Genomic DNA, 26,583 nt, shown 5'->3' with positions numbered 1-26,583 from the left:
AGTCAGGCGGATCACAAGGTCAGGAGATCGAGACCATCCTGGCTAACACGGTGAAACCCTGTCTCTACTAAAAATACAAAAAATTAGCCAGGCGTGGTGGCAGGCGCCTGTAGTCCCAGCTACTCAGGAGGCTGAGGCAGGAGAATGGCATGAACCCAGGAGGCAGAGCTTGCAGTGAGCTGAGATCGAACCACTGCACTCCTGTCTTGGCAACAGAGCAAGACTCCGTCTCAAACAAACGAACAAACAAAATAAATAAATAAATAAATAAATGTTAATATCCAAAGGTAAAGAAAGTAAATAATTTTCAAATTTAATTTGGTTTGAATAGCCCACTAAAACAACACGTTTCCATTTGAGCCTTTTATCTTGGTAATGAGTTTTCATATTTATTCTAATATGAAACATTAAAATAGTGCTTTGAAAAGTATTTAGGAGAATAACTAGACAGAAGATCAACAAGGAAAAAGATATGAACAACACTATAAACCAACTAAACCTAATAGACATCTATAGAACATTCCACCTAAAGCAGCAGAATATTCTTCTAATGTACACATGAAACATTCTCCAAGATAGTCCACATATTATCCCATAAGAAGTCCTCAGAAGTCCTCATTAAATTAAAAAGTACAAAAATCATACAAAGTGTGTTCTCTGACAAAAATGTAATTAAATTAGAAAGCGGATAACAAAGGAAATCTGGTAAATTCACAAATATGTGGAAATTAAACAATATACTTTTAAGTAATCAATGGGTTAATGAGGAAATCACAAAGAAAATTAAAAAATACTTTTGGCCAGGTGCGGTGGCTCACGCCTGTAACCCCAGCACTTTGGGAGACTGGGGCGGGCAGATCACCTGAGGTCAGGAGTTGGAGACCAGCCTGGCCAATATGGCAAAACCCCATCTCTACCAAAAATACAAAAAAAACACATTAGCCAAGCTTGGTGGTGGGCACCTGCAATCCCAGCTACTCTAGAGGCTGAGGCAGGAGAATTGCTTGAACATGGGAGGGGGAGGCTGCAGTGAGCTGAGACCACACCACTGCACTCCAGAGCGAGACTGTCTCAAAACAAACAAACAAACAAAAAACAGTGCTGAGACAACTGGATATACACATGCAAAAGAATGAAGTTGGACCCCTACCTCACACCATAAACAAAAATTAACTCAAAACAGATCACAGATCTAAAAGAAAGACCTAGAACTATGAAGCTCTTAGAAGAAAGCATAGGAGTAAATTTCTGTGACCTTGAGTTAATAATTTCTTAGATGATGTGACACCAAAACCACAAGCAACAAAGAAAAAAAACGAGTAAATGGGTTTCATTAAAAATTAAAACTTTTGTGCTCCAAGGAAATCAAGAAAGTGAAAGGAAAACCCATAGAATAAAAAAAAATTTGTAAATTATATATCTCATAAGGGACATATATTCAGAATATGTAAATAATTCATATAATTCAATAAAAGAACCAAATTTTTTTTAATAAGGAAAGAATCTGAATAGACATTTCTGTAGAGAAGATACACAGTTGGCCAATGGGTACCTGAAAAGATGCTCAACATCAATAGACTTTCAGAAAATGCAAATCAAAACTACAATGAAATATCATTTTACATGCACTTAAATGGCTAAAATAGAAAGAAAGAAAAGTGTTGGTGAGGATGTAGAGAAATGTGAAACTTCATACATTACTGGTGAGATTATAAAATAAGGTAGGGCTGGGCACGGTGGCTCATGCAAAGTGCTGGGTGGCTGGTGTAATCCCAACACTTTGAGAGGTCAAGGCAGGTGGATCACCTGAGGTCGAGAGTTTGAAGACTGGCCAACATGGTGAAACCCCATCTCCACTAAAAATATAAAAAATTAGCTGGGTATGGTGGTGCACACCAGTAATCCCAGCTACTCAGAAGGCCAAGGCAGAAGAATCACTTGAATCCGGGAGGTGGAAGTTGCAGTGAGCCAAGATCGAGCCACTGTACTCCAGCCTGGGCGACAGGAGTGAAACTCTGTCTCAATAACTAACTAACTAACTAACTAACTAACTAAATAAATAAATAAATAAATAAATAAATGTAGGCATTCTAGAAAACAGTCTGGCAACTCCTCAAAAAGTTAAACAAGAGTTACCATATGACCCAGCACTTCTGCTCCTAGGTATACATCTAAGGGAAATTAAAACATATATGTTCATATAAATACTCAAAAATATTCATAGCAGTATTATATGTAATAGCCAAAAGGTGAAAACAACCCAAACATCAATCAATAGATGAATGAATAAGCAAAATACGGTATATTCATACAACAGGATTTTTTTTTTCTTTTTTCTTTTTTTTGAGATGGAGTCTCGCTCTGTCGCCCAGGCTGGAGTGCAGTGGCGCAATCTCGGCTCACTGCAAGCTCCACCTCCCTGGTTCACGCCATTCTCTTGCCTCAGCCTCCCGAGCAGCTGGGACTACAGGCGCCCGCCACCACGCCTGGCTAATTTTTTGTATTTTTAGTAGAGACAGGGTTTCACCGTGTTAGCCAGGATGGTCTTGATCTCCTGACCTCGTGATCCGCCTGCCTCGGCCTCCCAAAGTGCTGGGATTACAGGCGTGAGAGGAGTGCAGAGACGCAATCTCGGCTCACTGCAAGCTCCACCTCCTGGGTTCATTCCATTCTCCTGCCTCAGCCTCCCAAGTAGCTGGGACTACAGGTGCCCACCACCACGCCCAGCTAATTTTTTGTATTTTTAGTACAGACAGGGTTTCACCGTCTTAGCCAGGATGGTCTCCATCTCCTGACCTTGTGATCCACCCATCTCAGTCTCCCAAAGTGCTGGGATTACAGGCATGAGCCACCCGTGCCCAGTCCAGATTTTTTTTTTTTTTTAAGAGGCAGAGTTTCGCTCTGTTGCCCAGGCTGGAGTGCAGTGGTGTGATCATAGTTCACTGGGTGAACTCCTAGACCCAAGCAATCCTCCCACTTCAGCCTCCTGAGTAGCTAGGACTATAGGTACACACCACCACACCCAGCTATTTATTTATTTATTGTTGCTGTTCTTGTTGTTGTTGAGGTGGGGTCTCACTCTATTGCCCAGGCTTGTCCTGAACAGCTAGCCTCAAGCAATCCTCCCACCTTGGCATCCCAGCAACAGGATATTTTTCACCAATATAAAGAAATGGCTGGGAGCAGTGGCTCACACCTGTAGTCCCAGCACTTTTGGAGGCCAAGGTGGACGGATCATCTGAGGTCAGGAGTTCGAGACCAGCCTGGCCAACATGGTGAAACCCTGTCTCTACTAAAAATACAAAATTAGCTGGGCGTGATGGTGGGTACCTATAATCCCAGTGACTTGGAAGGCTGAGGCAGGAGAAATGCTTGAACCCGGGAGGTGGAGATTGTAGTGAGCTGAGATTTTGCCATTGCACTCCAGCCTGGGTGACAAAAGTGAAACTCCATCTTGGAAAAAAAAAAAAAAAAGAAATGAAGTACCACATGCTACAACATGGATAAGCTTTGAAAACATTATACTAAGTGAAAGAAGCCACTCACAAAAGATCATATATTGTATGATCACATTTTTTAAATAAAATGTCCAGACTAGGTGAATCTGCAGAGAAAGAAAGTAATTTGTCATTACTTGGGGCTGGTTGGAAGGAGAGATGGGAGTCACTGGACAGTGGGTCCAGAGTTTCTTTTGGGGATGATGAAAGTTCTGGAATTAGATAGTGGTGATGGCTGCATAGCTCTGTGACTAAACCACTGAATTGTGGTTTAAAAAGCAACTTTAATGGTATGTGAATTATATCTCAATAAAGCTGTTATTTTTAAGTGTTAAGTGTAAATTACTCTAGTGTATGCTGTGGGTTTATTCTGTCTTCTCCATTTACTATTTGTGACTTTTTACTTCTTTTTAAACTTTTCCAGTCATTTGAATTTTCTCAGCGTCTTTCTCACCATCTGTCTTAGTCCATTTGTGCTGCTATAACAGAATACCTGACACTGGGTAATTTATAAAGAACAGAAATTTATGTCTCACAGTTCTAGAGGCTGGAAAGTCCAAGATCAAGGTGCCAGCACCTGTTGAGGGCCTCTTGCTGTGTCCTTGAATGGAGGAAGGTAGAAAGGGCAAAAAGGACAAACTCTGTGTCCTCATATGGCAGAAAGCAAGAGAGGGCAAAACCACTCCCACTTTCATGACAGCATTCATCCATTTACGAAGGCAGAGCCCTGGTGAGCTAAACACCTCCCAAAAGGCCCCACCTCCCAATGCTGTTGCATTGGGGATTAAGTTTCCAACACATGCACTGTGGGAGACACATCCAGACCATACCACCATCTTTGCCCAGGATCATGATACTTTTTATTAAATAAGAGAATCATAGGATAATGCAGTATATAAGAATTCAGACCTGGCTCATGGTGGCTCATGCCTAGAATCCCAGCACTTTGGGAGGCCAAGGTGGGTGGATCACTTGGGCCCAGGAATTCAAGACCAGCCTGAGTAACACAGCAAAACCCTGTGTCTACAAAAAATACAAAAATTAGCCAGGTGGTGTGCGCTTGTAGTCCCAGCTACTCCAGAGGCTTAGGTGGGAGGGTCACTTGAGCCTAGGAGATCGAGGCTGCAGTGAGCTGAGATTGAACCACTGCACTCCATCCTGGGCAACAGAGGAAGACCCTGTCTCAAAAAAAACAAAAAGGAATTCAGATCTAACATGTTCTATCATCTTTACTTGGTTAATAGGAACTTAGCTAACATGCAACAAAAATCAACAAAGTTATTGCTCTATTTCCATGGATTAATATAAGTGGTACTGGTTATCATTGTTAGGTTTTAGAATATGACAACAGTACTTGTTATCACTGGTAAAGTTCACTGGACATTGGTTACTAATAGCAAGAGTTTGACAGCTCTGCAGATAACAGCATAAGATATTCAAATTCTATAGGTTCAGGATTTAACACAATCAGCTTTTAAATTTTTTTTTTTTTTTTTTTTTTTTTTTTACAGACAGGGTCTTGCTCTGTCATTCAGGCTGGAGTGCAGCAGAGCAATCATGGCTCACTGTAACCTCAAACTCCTGAGCTCAAGCGATCCTCCCGCCTCAGCTTTCCAAATTGTTGGGGCTACAGTCACATGTCACCACACCCAGCTAAATGTAAAATATTTAGTCTTTTTCTATTAGGTATAAAATACATATTTAAAACATTTTAATCAGCTTTCTTCTTGAAATCTGGCACAAGTTTCTAGATTAAAACATTAATATGATTTCACAATGATAAAGTAAAAATGAAAGCCCATTTTCAAACTCATTTAACCACTGCCTCATCAGCAGATGGTACTATGGGTTATTTGTTAATAAATTCTGCCTGTTCTTTCAGATGAGGGGCTTTGAGAGGAGTCAGCTTTTACCCCCTTATCAGTTAACACAGGGGAACCTCATGGTAAAGCCAGAGAGACCTATTCAGGTCAGCTCTGCCTCGTGTTGCCACAAACAGCAACCTTGGAAACCTCACTATGCTCAAGTGACTCATCTGCAAAATAAAACAACCTACCCATCCCACAGCGTTATTATGAGTATTTAAGAAAATAATGTCTCTAAAGCACCCAGCATACGGAAGAAACTCAATAAATATTAGTGTCTTTTTCTTTGTTCTCTGAGAGGTAAAATACAGGTCATATATGATAAAAACTACAAAAATTCTGATGAAAGAAAATATTTGGCTTAGCGTGTACAACTTGAAAAGGGCGCAATTATCTAAATACTAAAAGTAAACCAACCTTTATTTTCTAAAAGCACCAAACTCATATCATCTTAAGTAGGTAAATTATAACCATGATGGTAAGATACAAGATATCATGGGGAGGAGATAAACTGATGTTGCAGTAATTGCAATGGTATTATCTAAGAGTTTTTATTAGGAAACAACTGAGTATCCAGTTGGCAAAATACCGCAGATAATTTCAATTAAATGGTTCTTCCAATAAGCCAGCAATAATTTAAGGTTTGGCTGTATTTGCAGTATGAGAATTTCCTAATGGAAGGCTTCATAATGAATCTTAGTCACAGCATTTGAGAGTGCTGAAGGAGAACAAAGCCATGGCAAGGCGCCTGCAAATTACTACTGGTCCTTTGAGACTAGACTATACATGCATTCTTAAAAAAAAAAATTAAAACACAACTTTACTAATGACTTTATATGGAAAAAGAATGCTAGATATATATAGATCTATTTTTTAAGTCAGGAAACTCCGGGACATGATTTTAAACATTATTTTAACAATGGGTTACATATTCACAGGGTTAAAAAAAAAAAAACATAGTGAGAAGTCGGCTTCCCACCCATCCCTATCCACCCAGTTCTCATCCCCCGCCCCAAAGAGATAAACACTGTCTTTTTTTTTTTTTTCTGAGACAGTCTTACTCTGTCATCCAAGGCTAGGGTGCAGTGGCACCATCTCAGCTCACTGCAACCTCCATCTCCTGGGATCAAGCAATTCTCCCTGCCTCAGCCTCCCAAGTAGCTGGGATTACAGGCGCCCACCACTGTGCCCAGTTAATTTTTTTGTTTTGTTTTGTTTTTGAGACGGAGTCTCACTCTGTCGCCCAGGCTGGAGTGCAGTGTCACGATCTCGGCTCACTGCAAGCTCCGCCTCCTGGGTTCACGCCATTCTCCTGCCTCACCCTCCTGAGTAGCTGGGACTACAGATGCCCGCCACCACACCCGGCTAATTTTTGTATTTTTAGTAGAGATGGGGTTTCACTGTGTTAGCCAGGATGGTCTCGATCTCCTGACCTTGTGATCCGCCCGCCTTGGCCTCCCAAAGTGCTAGGATTACAGGTGTGAGCCACCATGCCCGGCCAATTTTTGTATTTTTAGTAGAGACGGGGTTTCGTCATATTGGCCAGGCTGGACTCGAACTTCTGACTTCAGGTGATCCACCTGCCTTGGCCTCCCAGGCATGAGCCACCATGCCAAACCAAAATGCCAATTTCTTATGTGTCTTTCCAGAGTCCCTTTACATGTAGTCAAGCAAAACATAATCTTATTTTTTCCTGGTCTTTCTACACAAAAGGTAGCATTTCATACACAATGTTCTGCATCTCACAGGCAAATTTTTAATCCTAACATGTCCAGTGAAAGCAATAAATAATTTCAGTGGGAGAAAGACTTTAGTTTACACTTCAGTGGACTTTATTTTTATTTTTTATTAGTTTTTATTTATTTTCTTGAGACAGAGTATTGCTCTGTCACCCAGGCTGGAATGCAGTGGCGCGATCTCAGCTCACTGCAACCTCCACCTTCCAGGTTCAAGCAATTTTCCTGCCTCAGCCTCCCAAGTAGCTGGGACTACAGGTGTCCGCCACCACACCCGGCTAATTTTTGTATTTTTAGTAGAGACGAGGTTTTACCATATTGGCCAGGCTGGTCTCAAACTCCTGACCTTATGATCAGCCTCCCAAAGTGCTGGGATTACAGGCGTGAGCTGCCGCGCCCAGCCTTAGTGGACTTTTAAAAGGAGAAATAGGCTGGGTATGGCGGCTCACGCCTGTAATCCCAGTGTTTTGGGAAGCTGAGGCAGGAGGATAGCTTGAGGCCAGGAGTTTGAGACTAGCCTGGGCAACAGGATCCTCACTAGACCCTGTCTCTAGAAAAAATATTTAAAAATAGCTGGGCATGGTGGCATGAGCCTGTAGTCCTAATAAAAAAATTAAAAAGAAGACTAGAAATAAATGATGTTAATGTTAGCAAAAGTCAGAAATAATAGAAATATAAAGGGAAGACAAAGTTCAAAGGGAAAAGGGGGTGCAGTCTAATAAATCTTAAAAACTTTTCTCTGCTAAAACATTGGACTATCTTGTCTTTCATCAGTAAAAAAATCTCCTTACAGATACACAAAAAATTAAACCAAATATTGGTGAGAAGAGAGAGGGGGATAAAAAAAGATCAATTAGAAATGAGAGAAAGGTACTTGTGTCAGAATGGACTAAATTGTCAACTGTGTACAACTACAGACATGTAGAATTACAAAACATGAGAGCTATTTTTAACAAATTATAACAGTTGGGCAAAGTGGTTCATGCCTATAATCCCAGCACATTGGGTGGCTAAGGATGTGGGTACACTTGAGCCCAGGAGTTTGAGAGCAGCCTGGGCAACATGGTGAGATCCCATCTCTACAAAAAATAAACAAAATTAGCTGGGTGTGGTGGTACATGCCTGTATTCCCAGCTACTTGGGAGGCTGGGGTGGGAGGATTGCTTGAGCCTGGGAGGTTGAGGCTGCAGTGTGTTAAGATTGCACCACTGCACTCCAGCTTACGTGACAGAGGAAGACTTTTTTCTTTTTTCTTTTCTTTCTGAGACGGAGTTTCGCTCTTGTTGCCCAGGCTGGAGTGCAATGGCGTGATCTTGGCTCACCACAACCTCTGCCTCCCAGGTTCAAGCGATTCTCCTGCCTCAACCTCCCGAGTAGCTGGGATTACAGGCATGAGCCACCATGCCTGGCTAAATTTTTTTGTATTTTTAGTAGAGACAGCATTTCACCTGTCAGGCTGGTCTCGAACTCCCAACCTCAGGTGATCCACCCGCCTCAGCCTCCCAAAGTGCTGGGATTACAGGCGTAAGTCGCTGTGCCCAGCCGACTCTTTTACAAAAAAAAAAAAAAAAAAAAAAAATATATATATATATATATACACACACACACAAAATCTTACTTCTGAATGTTTATTAACAATGGTACCTGATATAGTTTGGATATTTGTTTCTGCCCAAATCTCATGTTGAACTGTAATCTCCAATGGTGGAGATGGAGTCTGGTGAAAGGTGTTTGGATCATGGGGCAGATCCCTCATGGCTTGGTGCTGTCTTCACCACAGTGAATTATTTAAAAGTGTGTGGCACCTTCACCTCACCACTCTTGCTCTTGCTCCTGTTCTCGCCACGTGATGTCCCTATTCCCCCTTCGTGTTCTGCAATGATTGCAAGCTTCCTGGGGCCTCCCCAGAAGCAGATGCTTCCTGTACAGCCTGCAGAACCATGGGCCAATTAAACCTCTTTTCTTATAAATTACTCAGTCTCAGGTATTTTTTATAGCAATGCAAGAACGACCTAATACAGTACCAGTTTAAATAAGTAAATGATATAGCACTTTCATGTCTAAGCCATCATCAATTTTAGCACCATGTTGTTGGGAGGCTGAATAAAAACATCTTTTCAGAGGCTGGGCATGGTGGCTCACGCCTGTAATCCCAGCAATTTGGGAGGCCAAGGTGGGCAGATCACGAGGTCAGCAGATTGAGACCATCCTGGCTAACATGGTGAAACCCCATCTCTACTAAAAATACAAAAATTAGCCAGGCGTGGTGGCAAATGCCTGTAGTCCCAGCTACCTGGGAGGCTAAGGCAGGAGAACCGCTTGAACTCGGGAGGTAGAGGTTGCAGTGAGCCAAGATCGTGCCACTGCACTCCAGCCTCGGTGACAGAGACTTCATCTCAAGAAAACAAAAAACAAGAAAAACAAAAACAAAAACATCCTTACAAAAGCTTTTCCAATAATGTTTATGAGAAAATAAGCCTTTACTCTCAGTGCAGCTTAAGTAGCTATTGTCTCGGTGCGGAGCTTCCTATACCATCTGGCCCACGCACCTTTACAGGCGAGCTGAAGTTGGTATGCAGTCAGTTTCCAGGGCCTGATCCTCTATCCCTAACTCTTGTAAGAGTCTCCAGCAGGGACCTAGCATTCCTGAACCAGTATTGCTTCTTCTGTAAGTCCCAAGGATCTGATCCAAGCTCTCACCAGTGTATATCTCTACTGATAAAAATCTGGAAGGAAGTGGTTGGGAATCCTGACATACCACTTCTCAAAGATTGCTAACCTTTGGCCCAAGATACCCTTCTTAGTCTTTAACTTACTTGAAAACAAAAAGGTTATTTTAAAGCCTGATAGAACTTTGCATATATTTTCTAAAAGGAACAGTGGTCATATCTGAGAGTTAGCTTTCAAGACCAAAACATTCTATTCAACCCATAACATGACTGTCATCTTTAACTGGGGAAAAAAAAATAGCACAAAACAATGCTGTTGCAATGATAGGAGCAAAAAAAAAATTATAAATAGCTTTAAATTTTATAGTTCATGCCAATGCTTAAGGAAAAAGAGCTTATTTAGAGAAGAGGAGGTGGGTGTGGACTTCTGTGGATATTTTGAAAGGAATTACTAGGTATTCTCAAGGGCTTCAAAGGTTGAAACCACTAGTTCTTTATAATGTCTATGTTTCTTCCCAAACTAAAAGCTTTCCTTTTCCTTATTAAAGGCCTGCTCTTAAATGTATTACCATGATTAGTATCCATTTTGCTTAAGACCAACATGAAAAGAGTGGGATAGAGAAAAGACAGAACTTTTCTTAATGCAAGAGGTGGAAGAAGAGAAGAAAAGAACAAGGTTTATAAAGGAGAGCAAACTCTCAGAGAGCAGGGGAGGCCACAAAGGGTGCAGGAGCCCACAGCTGCTATAGACTGTGTGTTGTAGATTGTGTACTCACACCTTGGGGGAAGAAAAGGGGATGGATGGAGAGATGTCAGCACAGACCGATGCTATCTGGAAAGACTGGTGGCTTTAGTATGTGAAGAGGGAGCTGTGTGCATGAAATTATACTAAGTCAAGTGTTACTGACTCTGAGACAGCCTATGATAGGATCACAAGAAACTTCAAGGTCACCTATTCCCACTATTGGTGGCGGTGCTGTTTAAACCAATTATACTATAAACAATGTACTCATTATTAGACGAGTATTTCAAAAGATCTCAAGTTCAACTGTTCTAATTTCTTTTTTGTTTGTTTTGTTTGTGAGACAGGGTCTCACTCTGTCACCCAAGCTGGAGTGCAGTGACATGATCCCAGCTCACTGAAACCTCCGCCTCTGCAGCTCAAGCAATCCTCCCACCTTAGCCTTCCCAGTAGCTGGGGCCACAGGTGTGTGGCCACACCTGGCTAATTTTATATCTATATATATCTATATATATATATATATATAATTTTTTTTTTGAGACAGAGTTTTGCTCTTGTCACCCAGGCTGGAGTGCAGTGGTGCGATCTTGGCTCACTGCAACCTCCACCTCCCGGGTTCAAGCGATTCTCTTGCCTCAGCCTCCCAAGAAGCTGGGATTACAGGCACCCACCACCATGTCCAGCTAATTTTTGTATTTTTAGTAGAGAAAGGGTTTCACCATGTTGCCCAGGTCAGTCTCAAACTCCTGAGCTCAAGCGATCTGCCCACCTCAACCTCTAAAAGTGCTGGCGTTACGGGCATGAGCTACCATGCCAGTTGTTCTAATTCCTAACTGAAATTTAGAACAGCCACTTTTTCCTTGGTTCAAGTCAATTATTTCTGCTTCTCCTTTAGTGATTACAATCAATTACATGTGAACATCCTATCATTTCTCTTCTTAAATATCTTGTATCTTAGATGAACTTATAATATGAATATTGACAGACTCTCATTAGAAGAACATGCGCTTTATGTTAATTTGGATGGATTTGTCAGTCTATCCACACACCCTCATTCCCTTTATGAGCGGTAGTATAAATTTCCAAGAGTGTTAGCCAGGGCTGGGGCATGGCAGGTGGCCAGGAAACAGTAAAATAACTGGTTCAAAGGTGCATGGAATCTGTGACGTTGGCTGGCTACGTAAGTGTGATTCTCTAACCAACAAAGCAAGCCTGTATAAGAGAAACTTTTAAAAATGGCATTGAAGATATGCACATGCACACACAAATAAAAGCCTAGAAGGATATACTCTAAAATGCTAATAGCGGCTTGCCAATGAGCGATAGATTTACTGGTAATTCTTATTTTCTCTATTTCTTCTTTTATTTGTCCAAAAAAGTATTACTTTGGTGATTTAAATATATTTTAAAAGACTCAAAATGGTAAATATGTCAGCAATAGAAATAACAGAAAATTGATAATCAATTATAAAGCGGAATACTATGCAGCTATGAAAACTAACGATATAGATCTATAGATGTCTATATATAGTGTTAAATAAGAAACAGGATGGGCACAGCACAGTGGCTGACATCTGCAATTCCAGCACTTTGGGAGGCAGAGGCAGGAGGATTACTTGAGTCCAGGGGTGAGAGACCAGTCTGGGCAATATAGTAAGACCTTGTCTCTATTAAAAATTAAAAAGAATTAGCTGAGTACTGGGTGGCACACACCAGTACTCAGGAGGCCAAGGCAGGAGGATTGCTTGAACCCTAGAGGTCGAAACTGCAGTGGGTCACAATCGTGCCACTGCATTCCAGCCTGGGAGATAGACTAAAACCCTGTCACAAAAAAAACAAACAAACAAATAAATAAAAGAAAAAAACAAAACAACAAATTGTGTAAAACAATCCCCATTTAAAAAAAAAAACTCTTGTGTACGTATATAGGTACACAAATTTATGTAAGCATGAAAAAAGTTTAGAAGGGTATAAAAACAGCAGCAGCAGTAGTTATCTCTGTAGATAAAATTAGAGTGGAGAGGAGGTATTTTTTTATTACATATGCTTCTCAATTGCCTGAATTTAAGAGCATACATACTTTTTTATTGGGGGGGGATAGGGTCTCAATCTGTCACCTAGGCTGGAGTGCAGTGGCACAATCATAGCTCACTGTAACACTGAATTCCTGCGCTCAAGCAATCCTCCCACCTCAGCCTTGTATACCTTTACAATTTAAAATTTAGAAAATGGAAGACAAAACTAAAATTAAAATGGGGGGGAAAGATGCATGTGTTTTCTCGGGAAACTAAGAATGTGATTCCAAAATTCTCTTTGAGCTGGTCATATATAAAACATACATGTGGCCGGGCACGGTGGCACACACCTGTAATTCCAGCACTTTGGGAAGCTGAGGTGGGCGGATTATCTGAGGTCGGGAGTTTGAGACCATCCTGACCAACATGGAGAAACCCTGTCTCAACTAAAAATACAAAATTAGCTGGGCGTGGTGGCACACATCTGTAATCCCAGCTACTCAGGAGGCTGAGGGAGGAGAATCACTTGAACCTGGGAGGCAGAGGTTGCAGTGAGCCAAAATCGTGCCACTGCACTCCAGTGGGAACAACACAGTGAGAGTTTGTCTCAAAAAAAACAAACGAAACAAAACAAAAACTACATACGTGTGCATTAGATTCTATAGACTATATACTGGTCATACACACACACACACACGTAATATATATGTGTGTATATATATATACACACATATATATATTTATCTGCATGTATAGATGCTGAGTTGGAAATCGAATCTTTTTAAGTTAACCTCTATCTATTTTTGGTTAGAAAATAGGGAGGTAGGCTGGGAGCGGTGGGTCATGCCTGTAATCCCAGCACTTTGGGAGGCCGATGTGGGCAGATCACTTGAGGTCAGGAGTTTGAGACCAGCCTGGCCAACATGGTGAAACCCTGTTTCTACTAAAAATACAAAATTAGCCAGGTGTGGTGGTAGGCACCTGTAGTCCCAGCTACTTCGGAGGCTGAGGCAGGAGAATCGCTTGAACCCCAAAGGCGGAGGTTGTAGTGAGCCGAGATCATGCCATTGCACTCCAGCCTGGGTGACAGAGTGAGACTCCATGTCAAAAAAAAAGAAAAAAAAAATAGGGAGGTCAATAACTAGAGTAGGCCGGACGCAGTGGCTCACGCCTGTAATCCCAGCACTTTGGGAGGCCAAGGCGGGTGGATAACTGAGGCCAGGAGTTCGAGACCAGCCTGGCCAACACAGTGAAACCCACCTCTACCAAAAATACAAAAACAATCAGCTGGGCATGGTGGCGCACAACTGTAGACCCAGCTTCTCAGAAGGCTGAAGCACGAGAATCGCTTGAACCTGGGAGGTGGAAGTTGCAGTGAGCTGAGATCATGCCACTGTACTCCAGCCCGGGCAAGACAGCGAGATTCTGTCTCAAATAATAATAATAATAATAGTAATAATAAATTAAAAACAGAACTAGAATAGTAAAGTTCCTTCTCATTTTCAAACTTATGAAGCACCACTGTACTTGAATATGTTTCATTCAGCAGTCTGTAGACTGGCTAATCAGTGAGTCCTACTTTTGTATATGAATATATTACATATGAAATCCAGTTTTCTTTTCTTTTCTTTTCTTTTTGGGAAGGAGTCTCACTCTGTTGCCCAGTCTGGAGTGCAGTGGTGCGATCTCGCTCACTGCAACCTCTGCCTCCCGGGTTCAAGCCATTCTCCTGCCTCAGCCTCCCCAGTAGCTGGGATTACAGGCATGCGCCACCATCCCCAGCTAATTTTGTATTTTTAGTAGAGACGGGGTTTCTCCATGTTGCCTAGGCTGGTCTCAAACTCCTGACCTCAGGTGATCCACCAGCCTCAGCCTCCCAAAGTGCTGGGATTACAGGCGTGAGCCACCACGCCCAGCCTTTTTTTTTTTTTTTTTAGATAAAGAGTTTCACTTTTGTTGCCCAGGCTAGAGTGCAATGGCACGATCTTGGCTCACTGAAACCTCTACCTCCTGAGTTCAAGAGGTTCTCCTGCCTCACCCTCCCAAGTAGCTGGGCTTACAGGCATGCGCCACCATGCCCAGCTAATTTACGTATTTTTTTTTTTAGTAGAGGCAGGGTTTCGCCGTGTTGGCCAGGCTGGTCTCGAACTCCTGAACTCAGGTGATCCGCCCACCTTGGCCTCCCAAAGTGCTGGGATTACTGGTGTGAGCCACCGTGCCTGGCCTCTACATTTTAATTATCTGCCAACAAGCTCACTTAGTGGCTTGAAGAAAGCTACCTACAAGAACACTTCTGCACTTGATGGTACGAAGTAACTCTGCCCACCAATATCACATCATGCCAAGACATGTTTCTAGTTCTTCTCAAACTTTCATTTCATATAGGTCTTTCCTATATGTATGGCCCTGTTAGGAGAAGCACAGCTGCACTGCACTGGAATCCTCTGCCACAAGACCTCACTAACATCACTTACTTCACACACATCTCCATTTTCCATCTTACATATTATCAGTCCCTCATCCTCTAACAATTCCCCTTGTATCTTCATGTTTCTTTCAGTCACCCCCAACCCCCCCGCCCAAAGAAAGCAGATTTTGGTTTAGCGTAATAGAAGAACAGTGGCCACAAGGAGGTGAACTTAGGCAGGTTTTCAGGACTTTCTCCAATTTCTCAAGACCTTTACTATTTCTCCAAAGGCAAGGATACTGCACACTGCCCTAATTCCCTTTGAAAACCCTCTGGCTCAGCTTCAGACAGCCAATACAATTTTACTGGGTGACGCTTTGAATTGGCCTTCAACATCTGATTTCCACATTGTCTTCCTCGGCAATGACAACTGAAAGTTAGCATTGAGTTAAAACTACTTTGACGTGAACTACAAGATGTGGAAGTAGCACCTCTTAGATTTACCACTTTTCTCCATGATACTGGGCAGGGGAGAGTGAAATGAGAGCAAAGTCTCCACCATGAGAAATGGAAAAGGTAAAGGAAAACAGAGACACTGAGTCGCTTAAAATAATATGGGAGCTGTTACATCTGTCAGGAATAACACGTTACATAATTTGAGTTTCATGAATCAGCAGTTTAGTCAGTAATTTACATTAATTTTTTTCAAAAAGAGAAAACATGAGAACTGGAAAAGGTAAAGTGGTTTCTGAAACAAGGCAGGTTTCAAAGGTATTTTATTCCACTCCCACACAGAAGAACGTTGACAGGCAGATGACTCAGTCTGGCTTCATTAAGGGTTTCTTACTGCCTAATACACCTCATGGGAAAGGCCATCCCATCTCTCATCTCTCCCTGATAACTCTTCTCAATTCCTCCTGCCAGGTAATGGCCATATTATCCCCTCTAATTGAAGGTTATCCACCTGGAAATCACATACTTTAGGTACCAAGGGCTATACTTAAAGCATATAAATAGTTGAGGAATTTTGTGTGTGTTTTTAAAGACCCTTTATGCTAAAGTCATTGCAACATTTCAATAAAACACATAGTTTTATTTCAAAAATATTTACAATACCTATGATCATTGAGTTTGAACTTGATCATAAATCTAAGTAGTTTAGAAAGATAAGAAAGCTGTGGCCAGGCACGGTGGCTCACGCCTGTAATCCCAACACTTTGGGAGGCCAAGGCAGGCTGATCATGTCAGGGGTTTGATAACAGCCTGGCCAACATGGTGAAACCCTGTCTCTACTAAAAACACAAAAATTAGCCGGGTATGGGGGCATGCACCTGTAGCCCCAGCTACTCGGGAGGCTGAGGCAGGAGAATCGCTTGAACCCGGGAGGCGGAGGTTGCAGTGAGCCTAGGCTACGCCATTGCACTCCAGCCTGGGCAACAGAGCAAGACTCTGTCTCAAAAAAAAAAAAAAAGAAGGAAAGCTGTCAACATAAACATAAATACCATGTGTCCGTTATAAACTCTCAAAACCAGAGAAAAAAGGTAGGATGAAAAAAATACCCAACCTATTTTCTTTTTCAAAAACCAGAGGTGGCAAATCTTAAGAAATAAGTCCAAAGGGATTCCCATCCTTTTTGTAGAAAATGTGCTGTATTAGATACTGTCTGAAATAAGAGAGGCATTGGATTAGGCCTGGAAATCTCTCAGGCATAAATCAATTACTATGGTATTTTGAGAGACATGTTTTGAAAGAGCAAGGTATCTGAAGCCATTTGGAGTCATTCATTCCACAGATGTTTATTACAGGCCTGCACGTGCCAGGCACTGTCCACACACCTGCCCTCCATTCAAGCTCTGCCTCTCACCTGCTGTGCAATCCAGGCTAAAGCACTTTAACATTTCCATGCCTCAGTTTCTTCATCCGTAAAAACAGGTAATAAAAAGTAGTTAAGAGATCAACCATACAAGATCTCTCTGAAGGGTAAAGGAGTATGTCTGGAAGCACTTTGTAAGCCATGAAAATGCTAGGGGTCATCCGACTAAACTGAATTCACAAATGACACTAATGCCTGTTGTGTCATAAATTATTAATATATCAGAGGAACACGAGCCTTCTTGCTTCAAGAGACACTTCATAATCCTATTAAATAAGGCTTATCGGCTCACTTAATCATCTCTCTGAAAAGAAATATATGAGAGAGAGATAAGGGAGGGGGGCACAGAAAGGGACAGAGGGAGTCAGAATGCAGATTTTGACATTGCATTCATAGTCACCATAATAACAAGAATCATGTCTATCTTAGTCACCACATTGGGTCTCTAATGGTGCACATTTGAAGAGGGCATGTTATTCTGAAAAAATATTCTCTGCATATCTGCAAATCACAAAAGGTACACCTATGAGGCTGACCTACCAATTCAATGTTTCCAAGAGCAAATAGCAGTAAAATTACAAAACGTTATTTGTTATGTTGATGTGTGCAAAAAAAAGTTCTATTTTATAGTACATTTCAAGTTCAATCTGACCCTCATATCTAAACTATGTCATATAAATAATGTCATATAAACAGTGTTGAACAGATCAGGAACAAAGCTCTTTTCAAAAACAAAAGTAGGCTCCATGCAGTGGCAGTTAAAGAAGGGGAAGTTCTGGTGTCTCCAGAGTTAGCCGATGGGCACAACGGCAGTTGGAAGAGACCATGTTACACAAGTCATTCAGGTTCTGGCCAACATCTGCTTTGAACAGGTCGCATTCCCGGGAGCTCCAGGCTCCCTTACCCCAGGGAAATGCAGGGGTGGTGGCTTGTCTTACAGAAGTGGTAGCCAAGGGGACCAGAAGGCACACCCGGTGCTAAAACATGCCTAAAACTTCCTCTAATGTTTACAGCTCTTCCAATGACATTTGGGGACCTAAGTATGGATAGCCTCTTCATTGCTAGAACCGCTATAATATGATGAGTTAAGAATTTGATTTAATATTTATAAAGAACTTAGAAAGAGCCCAGCGCATAGTAACGGCTATGTAAGTGTTTGGTAAATAAAAAAGGCACCTCCCAGATTGGCTGGGTGAAGTCTCAATCTGGTGAGAAGGGAGAGAATCAAAATACACAACAGTCTATTTTTCACTTTGACAAAGATTTAGAAATTACAGTGCTCTGTATTTATTTTGCACCCAAGTGCACCCTAAGTAGTCTCTGGTGCAGGACTGAAATTCTACTCATGGTTCAGAAGTCACTGTGCACGACTCAATGAAAGCGTTTTAAGTTTCAAGAGATGATTCCTTTCTCTTTTCTCTTTCCAAGTAACGATGACTAAAAATGACAGAATCTAAAAATCTCAAAGCACTTCTAGTGGGTACATTCCAAAGCTAAAACTGTGAGAATTAACAGGGCCAGATTCACTTGAAGAGACGTAAGGGTTCAAATTACAGAGAACTTAAAAGACGCAACGTATTAAGGTCTCTTACTACAGATCCGCTGACAACAGGTTAAACGATTCCATCCACCCCACTCTGGCGGCTGCCCCCTCCCCGACCCTCGCAGGTGACCTGCACCCACTTTCGACCTCAGATAGGGTCTCCCTGCTCGGCGTTCCCAGTTCCTCCAGGCTCGGCGGCTGCGTGGGGGTTAACAAGGTCCAGCCACCGACGCCCCTTGGGCGTTTAGGAATCTCGAGGCAGGATCTGAATTCACCTCGTGGAAACAAAGACCACAAACTCTCCGGGAGCCGGGGGCTGGGCGGAGGTACGGCTTTTTCCGAGGACAGGCAGCGGCCGAGGCCCGGGCAGCCCTCGCCCCGCCCCGTCTCCTCCCGTCCCGGGCCGCCGTCGGAGTCCCGGGCGCGCGGACCCTCCCGCCGGCCCCGCACCTACCTGGCCCCGCGGTGCTGCTCCCGGCGCGGCGGGCGCGGAGCCGAACGCACTGCGCTTCCTCTTTCCCGGCAGGGCCGCCGGGCGCCGGCGTTTCCTCCTTGACGCGTCACGGCCGCTGGCGGCTCCTCCCGCGGAGCGCGCGGGAGGCCGAAGACAGCCGGGGAAGGCGCCGGATCCCAGCAGAGCGGCGCGAGCGGCGGGCCGGGGGCAGCCCGTGCGGGGAGGGGCTGCAGGCTGCGTCCCGCTCAGGCCTCCGAGGAAACCCGCGCTCCTCTCTCTTCCCCGAGGACCCCCGCGAAAGGCCGGGCCGCGGTGCGCCGTCTGCCCCCGTCACGCGCTGTGCAAAGTTCAAGAGGACACAGTGGGTCCTGTCTGGAGTCACAGACTCTGGTGTTTCCCTCTGCTCCGCCCGCAGTGGCCGCTACCCTGGGGCCCAAGACCCGCGCGGGCCAGAGCGCCGGGGCCCAACAGAGATGACCTGGTGTGTGCAGGGATCAGGACCCCCCGGGTGGGCCCGGGGTGTTGGGGGGATTGGCTTGGTGTAAACTGGAAACTCAGAGGAGTGAATTAAATATCCAAATAATTGAGAACAACTGTGATTCATTTAGCTTTATTTGGACAGTTTTCCACTTTTGTCATTAGCAGAGTTACGGCCCTTGTGTTTATAAACAGTCGAGAACTTTCACAAATTGGCAGATCCTGTGTGCAGAGAAATTTCCTTTCCACACATCTTTTTAGATCTACTGGCTCTTTTTTTTATTCCCATTAATCTCCAAGTCAGCTGAGTGCACACCTTACAGCTCCTTATTACTCATTCTTGAATTACAGAAGCTGCGTTTTAGATCTGTTTATCTCTTTTAACAGATAGAGAAGCTGAGTGGAGAACTAAGAATTACATGGTTCAATGGATGTGGAGTCAAGTGGTTAAGATTTTGAAGTAGAGTGGGTTGTTTTCTTCGTCCCACAACACTACTGTAATTTAGGTCTTATCAGATATCACTTGAAGATAGACTCAGACAACTACTTAAAGATTCCCATGTGCATATCATGCCTTAGATTTTGAGACAATGATTTGTACTTTAGATCATATGATTCCAGAGAATTTGCCACAAATCTATGAACAAATAAACTGCCAAAGGTTATTAGAGGAACTGGGATCTATGTGTGACTTCCCTAAATTCAGAAGACATTTCCTCATGTTTTAAAATGATATTCAAAGATTTAGCCCCACAAGTATGGGTAAGGACATTCATTTTTAATGTCAATAACCACAATGTGGCCTCTCTTTAAAAAGTGGATTGTGAATCCAAATACTTTTTGTACTTCAGTAATCCTACAGAACTTTCTAAACAGTAGTTTTCAGAAATGAATATAAAATGCAGTAGATACAAAACAATACATTGCCGGTGGTCCTTTATATGTTTTACTGTGGTCCACAAAGCAATCCACATACATTAGAGGAGTTCTTCCCTTGTAACAAAATCAACAAGTGATGAGTGTATCTCTTAATTAAAGCCATATTCACAGTGCTGAAGATTTCTCAGACAAAAGGAAGTTCTGTGTCAATAAACTCCAAGTGGAATAACATCATTCTCACTTTAGAGACAAATACCTGGCTATCACCACATCTTGACTTTTTAAAAAAATAAACATCTGGGAACCATTACATTTCTAGATAAATTTGTCCTATTGTGAAGAACACACACACACACACACACACACGGAGATCACCTCCCACAAACATTTTATGTATTTTCTCTTTTTTTTGAGACGAGACGGTCTCACTGTGTTGCCCAGGCTGGGTTCAACTGATCAACAGACAACATGTTAGGCATTTTGCCTTTACAATCTAAGAGCTGCAATTTAATAGCTAGATTTTGCAAAAAGCTAGAGGAGGTAAATATATTCACAAACTACTAAGGGCTTTTTCACTGTAATTAAATTAGTTTTTTTTTTTTTTTTTGAGACGGAGTCTCACTTTTGTTGCCCAGGCTGGAGTGCAATGGCATGATCTCAGGTCATTCCAACCTCCTCCAACTTCTGGTTTCAAGCGATTCTCCTGCGTCAGCCTCCCGAGTAGCTGTGATTACAGGTGCCTGCCACCACGCCCAGCTAATGTTTTGTATCTTTAGTAGAGACAGGTTTTCGCCATGTTGGCCAGGATGGTCTTGAACGCCTGACCTCAGGTGAGCCACCCGCCTTGGCCTCCCAAAGTGCTGGGATTACAGGCGTGAGCCACCACGCCCAGTCTAAAATTGGTTTTAAGGGCAAATTTTAAGGCTGATCACTTTGTTGTTGTTGTTGTTTTGGTTTTTTTTTTTTTTTTTTTGAGACAGGGTCTCACTCTGTCACCCAGACTGGAGTGCAGTGGCGTGATCTCGGCTGACCGCAACCTCTGCCTCCCAGGCTCAAGCAATTCTCCTGCCTCAGCCTCCCCAGTAGCTGGGATTACAAGTGTGCGCCACCACGCCCGGCTAATTTTTGTATTTTTAGTAGAGACAGGGTTTCACCATGTTGGCCAGGCTGGTCTTGAACTCCTGACCTCAAATGATCCACCTGCTTCAGCCTCCCAAAGTGCTGGGATTACAGGCTTCAGCCACCGCACCTGGCTAAGGCTGATCACTTTGATTAATCGTGTTCACCTATTGACAGAGATATAGGTTATATCCCCATTTTCTGTTATGTTTCCAAGTTTAGACTGTAAAAAAAAAAGTTGTTGAATGTTCAGCTAAATGTCTAGCTGATGTTTATACCTTTATGAAATATTTCATGTAAATAAATTTTAAAAATAGAGCTTTTTATCAGACTATGGGTCCCAGTACTTTCTTTGAAAATATGATTCTGTTCATTCAGATAGAGCAAATATTTTGTTCATCTGTTTTATCTATAGTGTAGAGATTTTGAACACAAGCTTTGGAATTGGACAGACCCAGGTTTAACTCCTGGTTTGCCACTTCCTACTTAGGGCAAATTGTTTCACTTCTCTGAGCACCGGTTTCATCAGTAACCTGGGGATAATAGTGCTTTTTCCTCTTCAGTAAAACGGAGATAATAGTGCTATTCTCATGAAATTGCTATGAGGATCAAATGAATTTAGTAGAATGCCTGGAACATAATATCAAGTGACTGCTATCTTCATCATTATTAGCTCTAAAACATATATTAAAATGCCAATATTATATATGTTTTATTTGTAATAGTATTAAAATGGCCAGATTTTAGAAATTTTGGCGGTGGCTCACGCCTGTAATCCCAGCACTTTGGGAGGTCAAGCCGGATGGATCACGAGGTCAGGAGTTTGAGATCAGCCTGGCCAACATAATGAAACCCCGTGTCTACTAAAAATACAAAAAATTAGCCAGGCGTGGTGGTGGGCACCTGTAATCCCAGCTACTTGGGAGGCTGAGGCAGGAGAATCACTTGAACCTGGGAGGTGGAGGTAGCAGTGAGCTGAGATCACGCCATTGCACTCCAGCCCCGGGCGACAGTGTGAGATTCCGTCTCAAAAAACAAACAAAAAAACCCCAACTACCCAGCCACATAATATGGTTATTACGATTATTTTAGATCATATATTCCAATGAAATGAATGCTTGGTTTTCATCCTCCACTATTCAAAATGGGAAACCTTTTCTCTAAAATGGTGCCTTATGTGGAAGCATTATTACTTTTTTATATCATAATAAAGCCCTCTATTATTTGTAGTTCTTTTATCAGAATCTTGGAAGAAGTGAGGGGCATAAAAATACAAGAAATACCACTTCCATTAGTTAGGGCTGGTATTCATTAGAATGCTTGTTTTTTGCCAGGCACCGTGGCTCATGCCTGTAATCCCAGCACTTTGGGAGGCTGAGGCAGGCAGATCACCTGAGGTCAGGAGTTCAAGACCAGCCTTGCCAACATGGTGAAATCTTGTATCTACTAAAATACAAAATTAGCCAGATGTGGTGGTGGGTGCCTGTAACCCCAGCTACTCAGGAGGCTGAGGCAGGAGAATCGCTTCAACCCGGGAGGCGGAGGTTGCAGTGAGCCGAGATCTCACCACTGCACTCCAGCCTGGGCAACAAAGCAAAACTCCGTCTCAAAAAAAAAAAAAAAAAAAAAAAAAAGGAATACTTGTTTTGTAGCAGATAAAATATTAAGTCTAGAGAGGTAAGAATAATCCTACCAACTATATGCTTACAAAAGCAAAATACTTTTTGGTTTGTTTTGTTTTTTGAGACAGGATTTCATTCTGTCACCCACCAGGCTGGAGTGCAGTGGCATGATCTCGGCTCACTGCAGCCTCGACTCCCTGCTTTCAAGCCATCCTCCCACCTCCTGAGTTGTTGGAACTACAGGCTTGCGCCACCACCTCAACTAATTTTTAAAATTTTTTGGAGTCAGGGTCCCACTATATTGCCCAGGCTGGTCTTGAACTCCTGGCATCAAGTGATCCTCCTATCTCGGCCTCGAAAAATGCTAGGATTACAGGTGTGAGCCACCTCGCCCAGCCTCGCAAAGGATGGTTTTGATTCATATTATTTGCATTGCTTTTAGGGTATCTTTTCCCTCATTCTGCTGAAGACTCACATGCTTAAGTGGGTCAGACACCATAAGTTGTTGCTACAGTTTCTAGCTATGTTTATCAGCTGACATTCTAATCACAACATCCCACAGTATCAAATAAAAGAAAACCATTTTTGTGGAGAAGATAGTTAAAAACATAATCCTAACTATGAATTGGCTCAGATTATAATAATTAAAAGGAAAAGCTTGCTGTAAAAATGGGTAAAAATATGGGGAAACAAAAGTGACTAATTTATTAAATTTTCTTTTTTTTTTTTTTTTTTGAGATGGAATTTTGCTGTGTCACCCAGGCTGGAGTGCAGTGGTGTGATCTCAGCTCACTGCAGCCTCCATCTCCTGGATTCAAGCAATTCTCCTGCCTCAGCCTCCCAAGTAGCTGGGACTACAAGCACACACCACCACACCTGGCTATTTTTTGTATTTTTAGTGGAGACAGGATTTCACCATATTGGCCAGGCTGATCTTGAACTCCTGACCTCAACTCATCTGCCCACCTCAGCTTCCTGAAGTGTTGAGATTACAGGTGTGAGCCACCGAGCCTGGCATAAATTTTCTTTTTTTTTTTTTTTTTTTTTTTTTTGACAGGGTCTCACTTTTTTTTTTTTAGAGACAGGGTCTCACTCTGTCACGCAGGTTGGAGTGCAGTGACACAACCATGGCTCACTGCAGCCTCAACCTCCAGGGCTCAAGCACTCCTCCCACCTCAGCCTCCCAAGTAGCACCACAGGTGCACACCAACACGCCTGGCTAATTTTTTATTTTTGTAGAGACAGGGTCTCCCTATGTTGCCCAGGCTGGTCTCAAACCCCTGGGCTCAAGTCATCCTCCTACCTTCGCCTCCCAAAGTGCTGGGATTACTGGTGTGAGCCACCATGCCCAGCTGACTAATTTATTAAATTTTCTGAGCAAAACAATTTAATAAAACATAAAGCAACCCAAGATACAGTTAGAAAAACTCATGCCAGTAGTGGTGGCTTACGCCTATAATCCCAGCAGTTTGGGAGGCCGACATGGGAGGATCCCTTAATCCTAGGAGTTTGAGACCATCCTGGGTACCAAAGTGAGACCCCTCCCCCTGTCTCTATAAAAAAAATTAGCTGAGTATGGTGGTGCACATCTGTAGTCCCAACTACTTGGGAGGCTGAGGTGGGAGGATCACTTAAGCTTAGGAGGTCAAGCCTGTAGTGAGCTATGATTGCCCCACTGCAGTCCAGCATGGGCAACAGAGGGAGACCCTCTGTTTAAAAACAACTGGCCGGGCACGGTGGCTCACGCCTTAATCCCAGCACTGTGGGAGGCCTAGGTGGGCGGATCACGAGGTCAGGAGATTGAGACCATCCTGGCTAACATGGTGAAACCCCGTCTCTACTAAAAATACAAAAAAATTAGCCAGGTGTGGTGGCGGGCACCTGTAGTTCCAGCTACTCTTGAGGCTGAGGCAGGAGAATGGCGTGAACCTGGGAGGTGGAGCTTGCAGTGAGCTGAGATCGTGCCACTGCATTCCAGCCTGGGCAACAGAGCGAGACTCCGTCTCAAAACAAAAAACAAAACAAAACAAAAAAACAACCAAAAAAACCCTCAGTGGCCGAGCACGCTGGCTTACACCTGTAATCCCAGCACTTTGGGAGGTCACGGCAGGCGGATCACCTGAGGTCAGGAGTTTGAGACCAGCCTGACCAATATGATGAAACCCCGTCTCTACTAAAAATACAAAAATTAGGCCGGGCGCGGTGGCTCACGCCTCTAATCCCAGCACTTTGGGAGGCCAAGGCAGGTGGATCACAAGGTCAGGAGATCGAGACCACGGTGAAACCCCGTCTCTACTAAAAAATACAAAAAAATTAGTCGGGCACCGTGGCAGGCACCTGTAGTCCCAGCTACTCGGGAGGCTGAGGCAGGAGAATGGCGTGAACCTGGGAGGTGGAGCTTGCAGTGAGCCGAGATTGCGCCACTGCACCCCAGCCTGGGCGACAGAGCAAGACTCCGTCTCAAAAAAAAAAAAAAAAAAAGTACAAAAATTAGTCGGCATGGTGGCATGCGCCTGTAATCCCAGCTACGTGGGAGGCTGAGACAGGAAAATCGCTTGAACCCGGGAGGCGGAGGTTGCAGTGAGCTGAGATTGAGCCATTGCACTCCAGCCTGGGCAACAAGAGCAAAACTCTGTCTGAAAAACAAAAACAAAAAAACCCCTCCGTTGGCCAGGTGCAGTGGCTCACACCTGCAATCCCAGCACTTTGGGAGGCCGAGGCGAGCGGATCACTTGAGGTCAGGAGTTCGAGACCAGCCTGGCCAACATAGTGAAACCCTGTCTCTACTAAAAATACAAAAATTAGCCGGGCATGATGATGCACCTGTAATCCCAGCTACTTGGGAGGCTAAGGCAAGAGAATCACTTGAACCCGGGAGGGGGCGGTTGCAGTGAGTCAAGATTGCGCCACTGCACTCCAACTTGGGGGACAGAGCAAGCCTCTGTCTCAAAAAAAAAAAAAAAAAAAAAAAAAAGGGCCGGGCGCGGTGGCTCACGCCTGTAATCCCAGCACTTTGGGAGGCTGAGGCGGGCGGATCACGAGGTCAGGAGATCAAGACCATCCTGGCCAACACAGTGAAACCCCGTCTCTACTAAAAATACAAAAATTAGCTGGGCGTGGTGGCGGGAGCCTGTAGTCCCAGGTACTTGGGAGGCTGAGGCAGGAGAATGGTGTGAACTCGGGAGGTGGAGCTTGCAGTGAGCTGAGATCACGCCACTGCACTCCAGCCGGGGTGACAGAGTGAGACTCCTTCTCAAAAAAAAAAAAAAAAAAACCCTCAGATACTCATGGGAACTGAAATTGAGAGCAATTAACGCCTCTTTAGCACAGAGCAGAATTAACTTGTTTCTATGATTTGAAAAGGGTTCAGCATGTGTTCATTTTGTGGGGTAGGGTATAGGTGGGAGGCCCAAAGCTGAACATCATTTCTTGGGCCAAATTAGCCAATTCAAACTCAAAACTGAAATGCTTGAAGTTCAGGTATGTTTCATAACAGGGAGGAAACTCTATTTTAAAACAAGACTACATTAGGATCAAATATAAGGCTTTTCAGATCACAGGACTTTCTCACTTTCTGTATTAGACTCATGAGAAAAATCAAGGGGAAGTGTTAGGAGATCAGAACACTTAAACTGCTAGCATCAGCTTTTTGATAAAAAGTAGCTAGAAATTATTTTAAATTTCC

At 43.3% G+C, this 26,583-nt stretch overlaps 3 protein-coding genes across 3 annotated transcripts in view; 1 reads left to right on the top strand and 2 right to left on the bottom strand.

Annotated features, from left to right (window-relative positions):
* The window catches only part of SGK3 (serum/glucocorticoid regulated kinase family member 3), a 147,931-nt gene extending 128,664 nt beyond the window's left edge, over window positions 1-19,267 (bottom strand). Inside the window, exon 1 of the mRNA XM_034966173.3 lies at window positions 18,802-19,267. The gene's annotated coding sequence lies outside the window, so the exon portion shown is untranslated. The remainder of the gene's footprint in view (window positions 1-18,801) is intronic.
* The window catches only part of LOC117981299 (uncharacterized), a 31,661-nt gene extending 12,267 nt beyond the window's left edge, over window positions 1-19,394 (top strand). The window contains exons 2-3 of the mRNA XM_055116034.2: window positions 18,402-18,673; window positions 18,874-19,394. Of these exons, the coding sequence (XP_054972009.2) occupies window positions 18,402-18,673; window positions 18,874-19,346 (745 nt within the window). The 3' untranslated portion in view covers window positions 19,347-19,394. The remainder of the gene's footprint in view (window positions 1-18,401; window positions 18,674-18,873) is intronic.
* Window positions 1-26,583, bottom strand: part of LOC129398620 (putative uncharacterized protein C8orf44) — a 68,355-nt gene that overhangs the window by 3,678 nt on the left and 38,094 nt on the right. The window lies entirely within an intron of this gene.

The sequence above is a fragment of the Pan paniscus genome, chromosome 7 (assembly GCF_029289425.2).
Source record: "Pan paniscus chromosome 7, NHGRI_mPanPan1-v2.0_pri, whole genome shotgun sequence".
NCBI lineage: Eukaryota > Metazoa > Chordata > Mammalia > Primates > Hominidae > Pan > Pan paniscus.
Note: the sequence above shows the minus strand (reverse complement) of the source record. Positions and strands in the feature narration are given on the sequence as shown.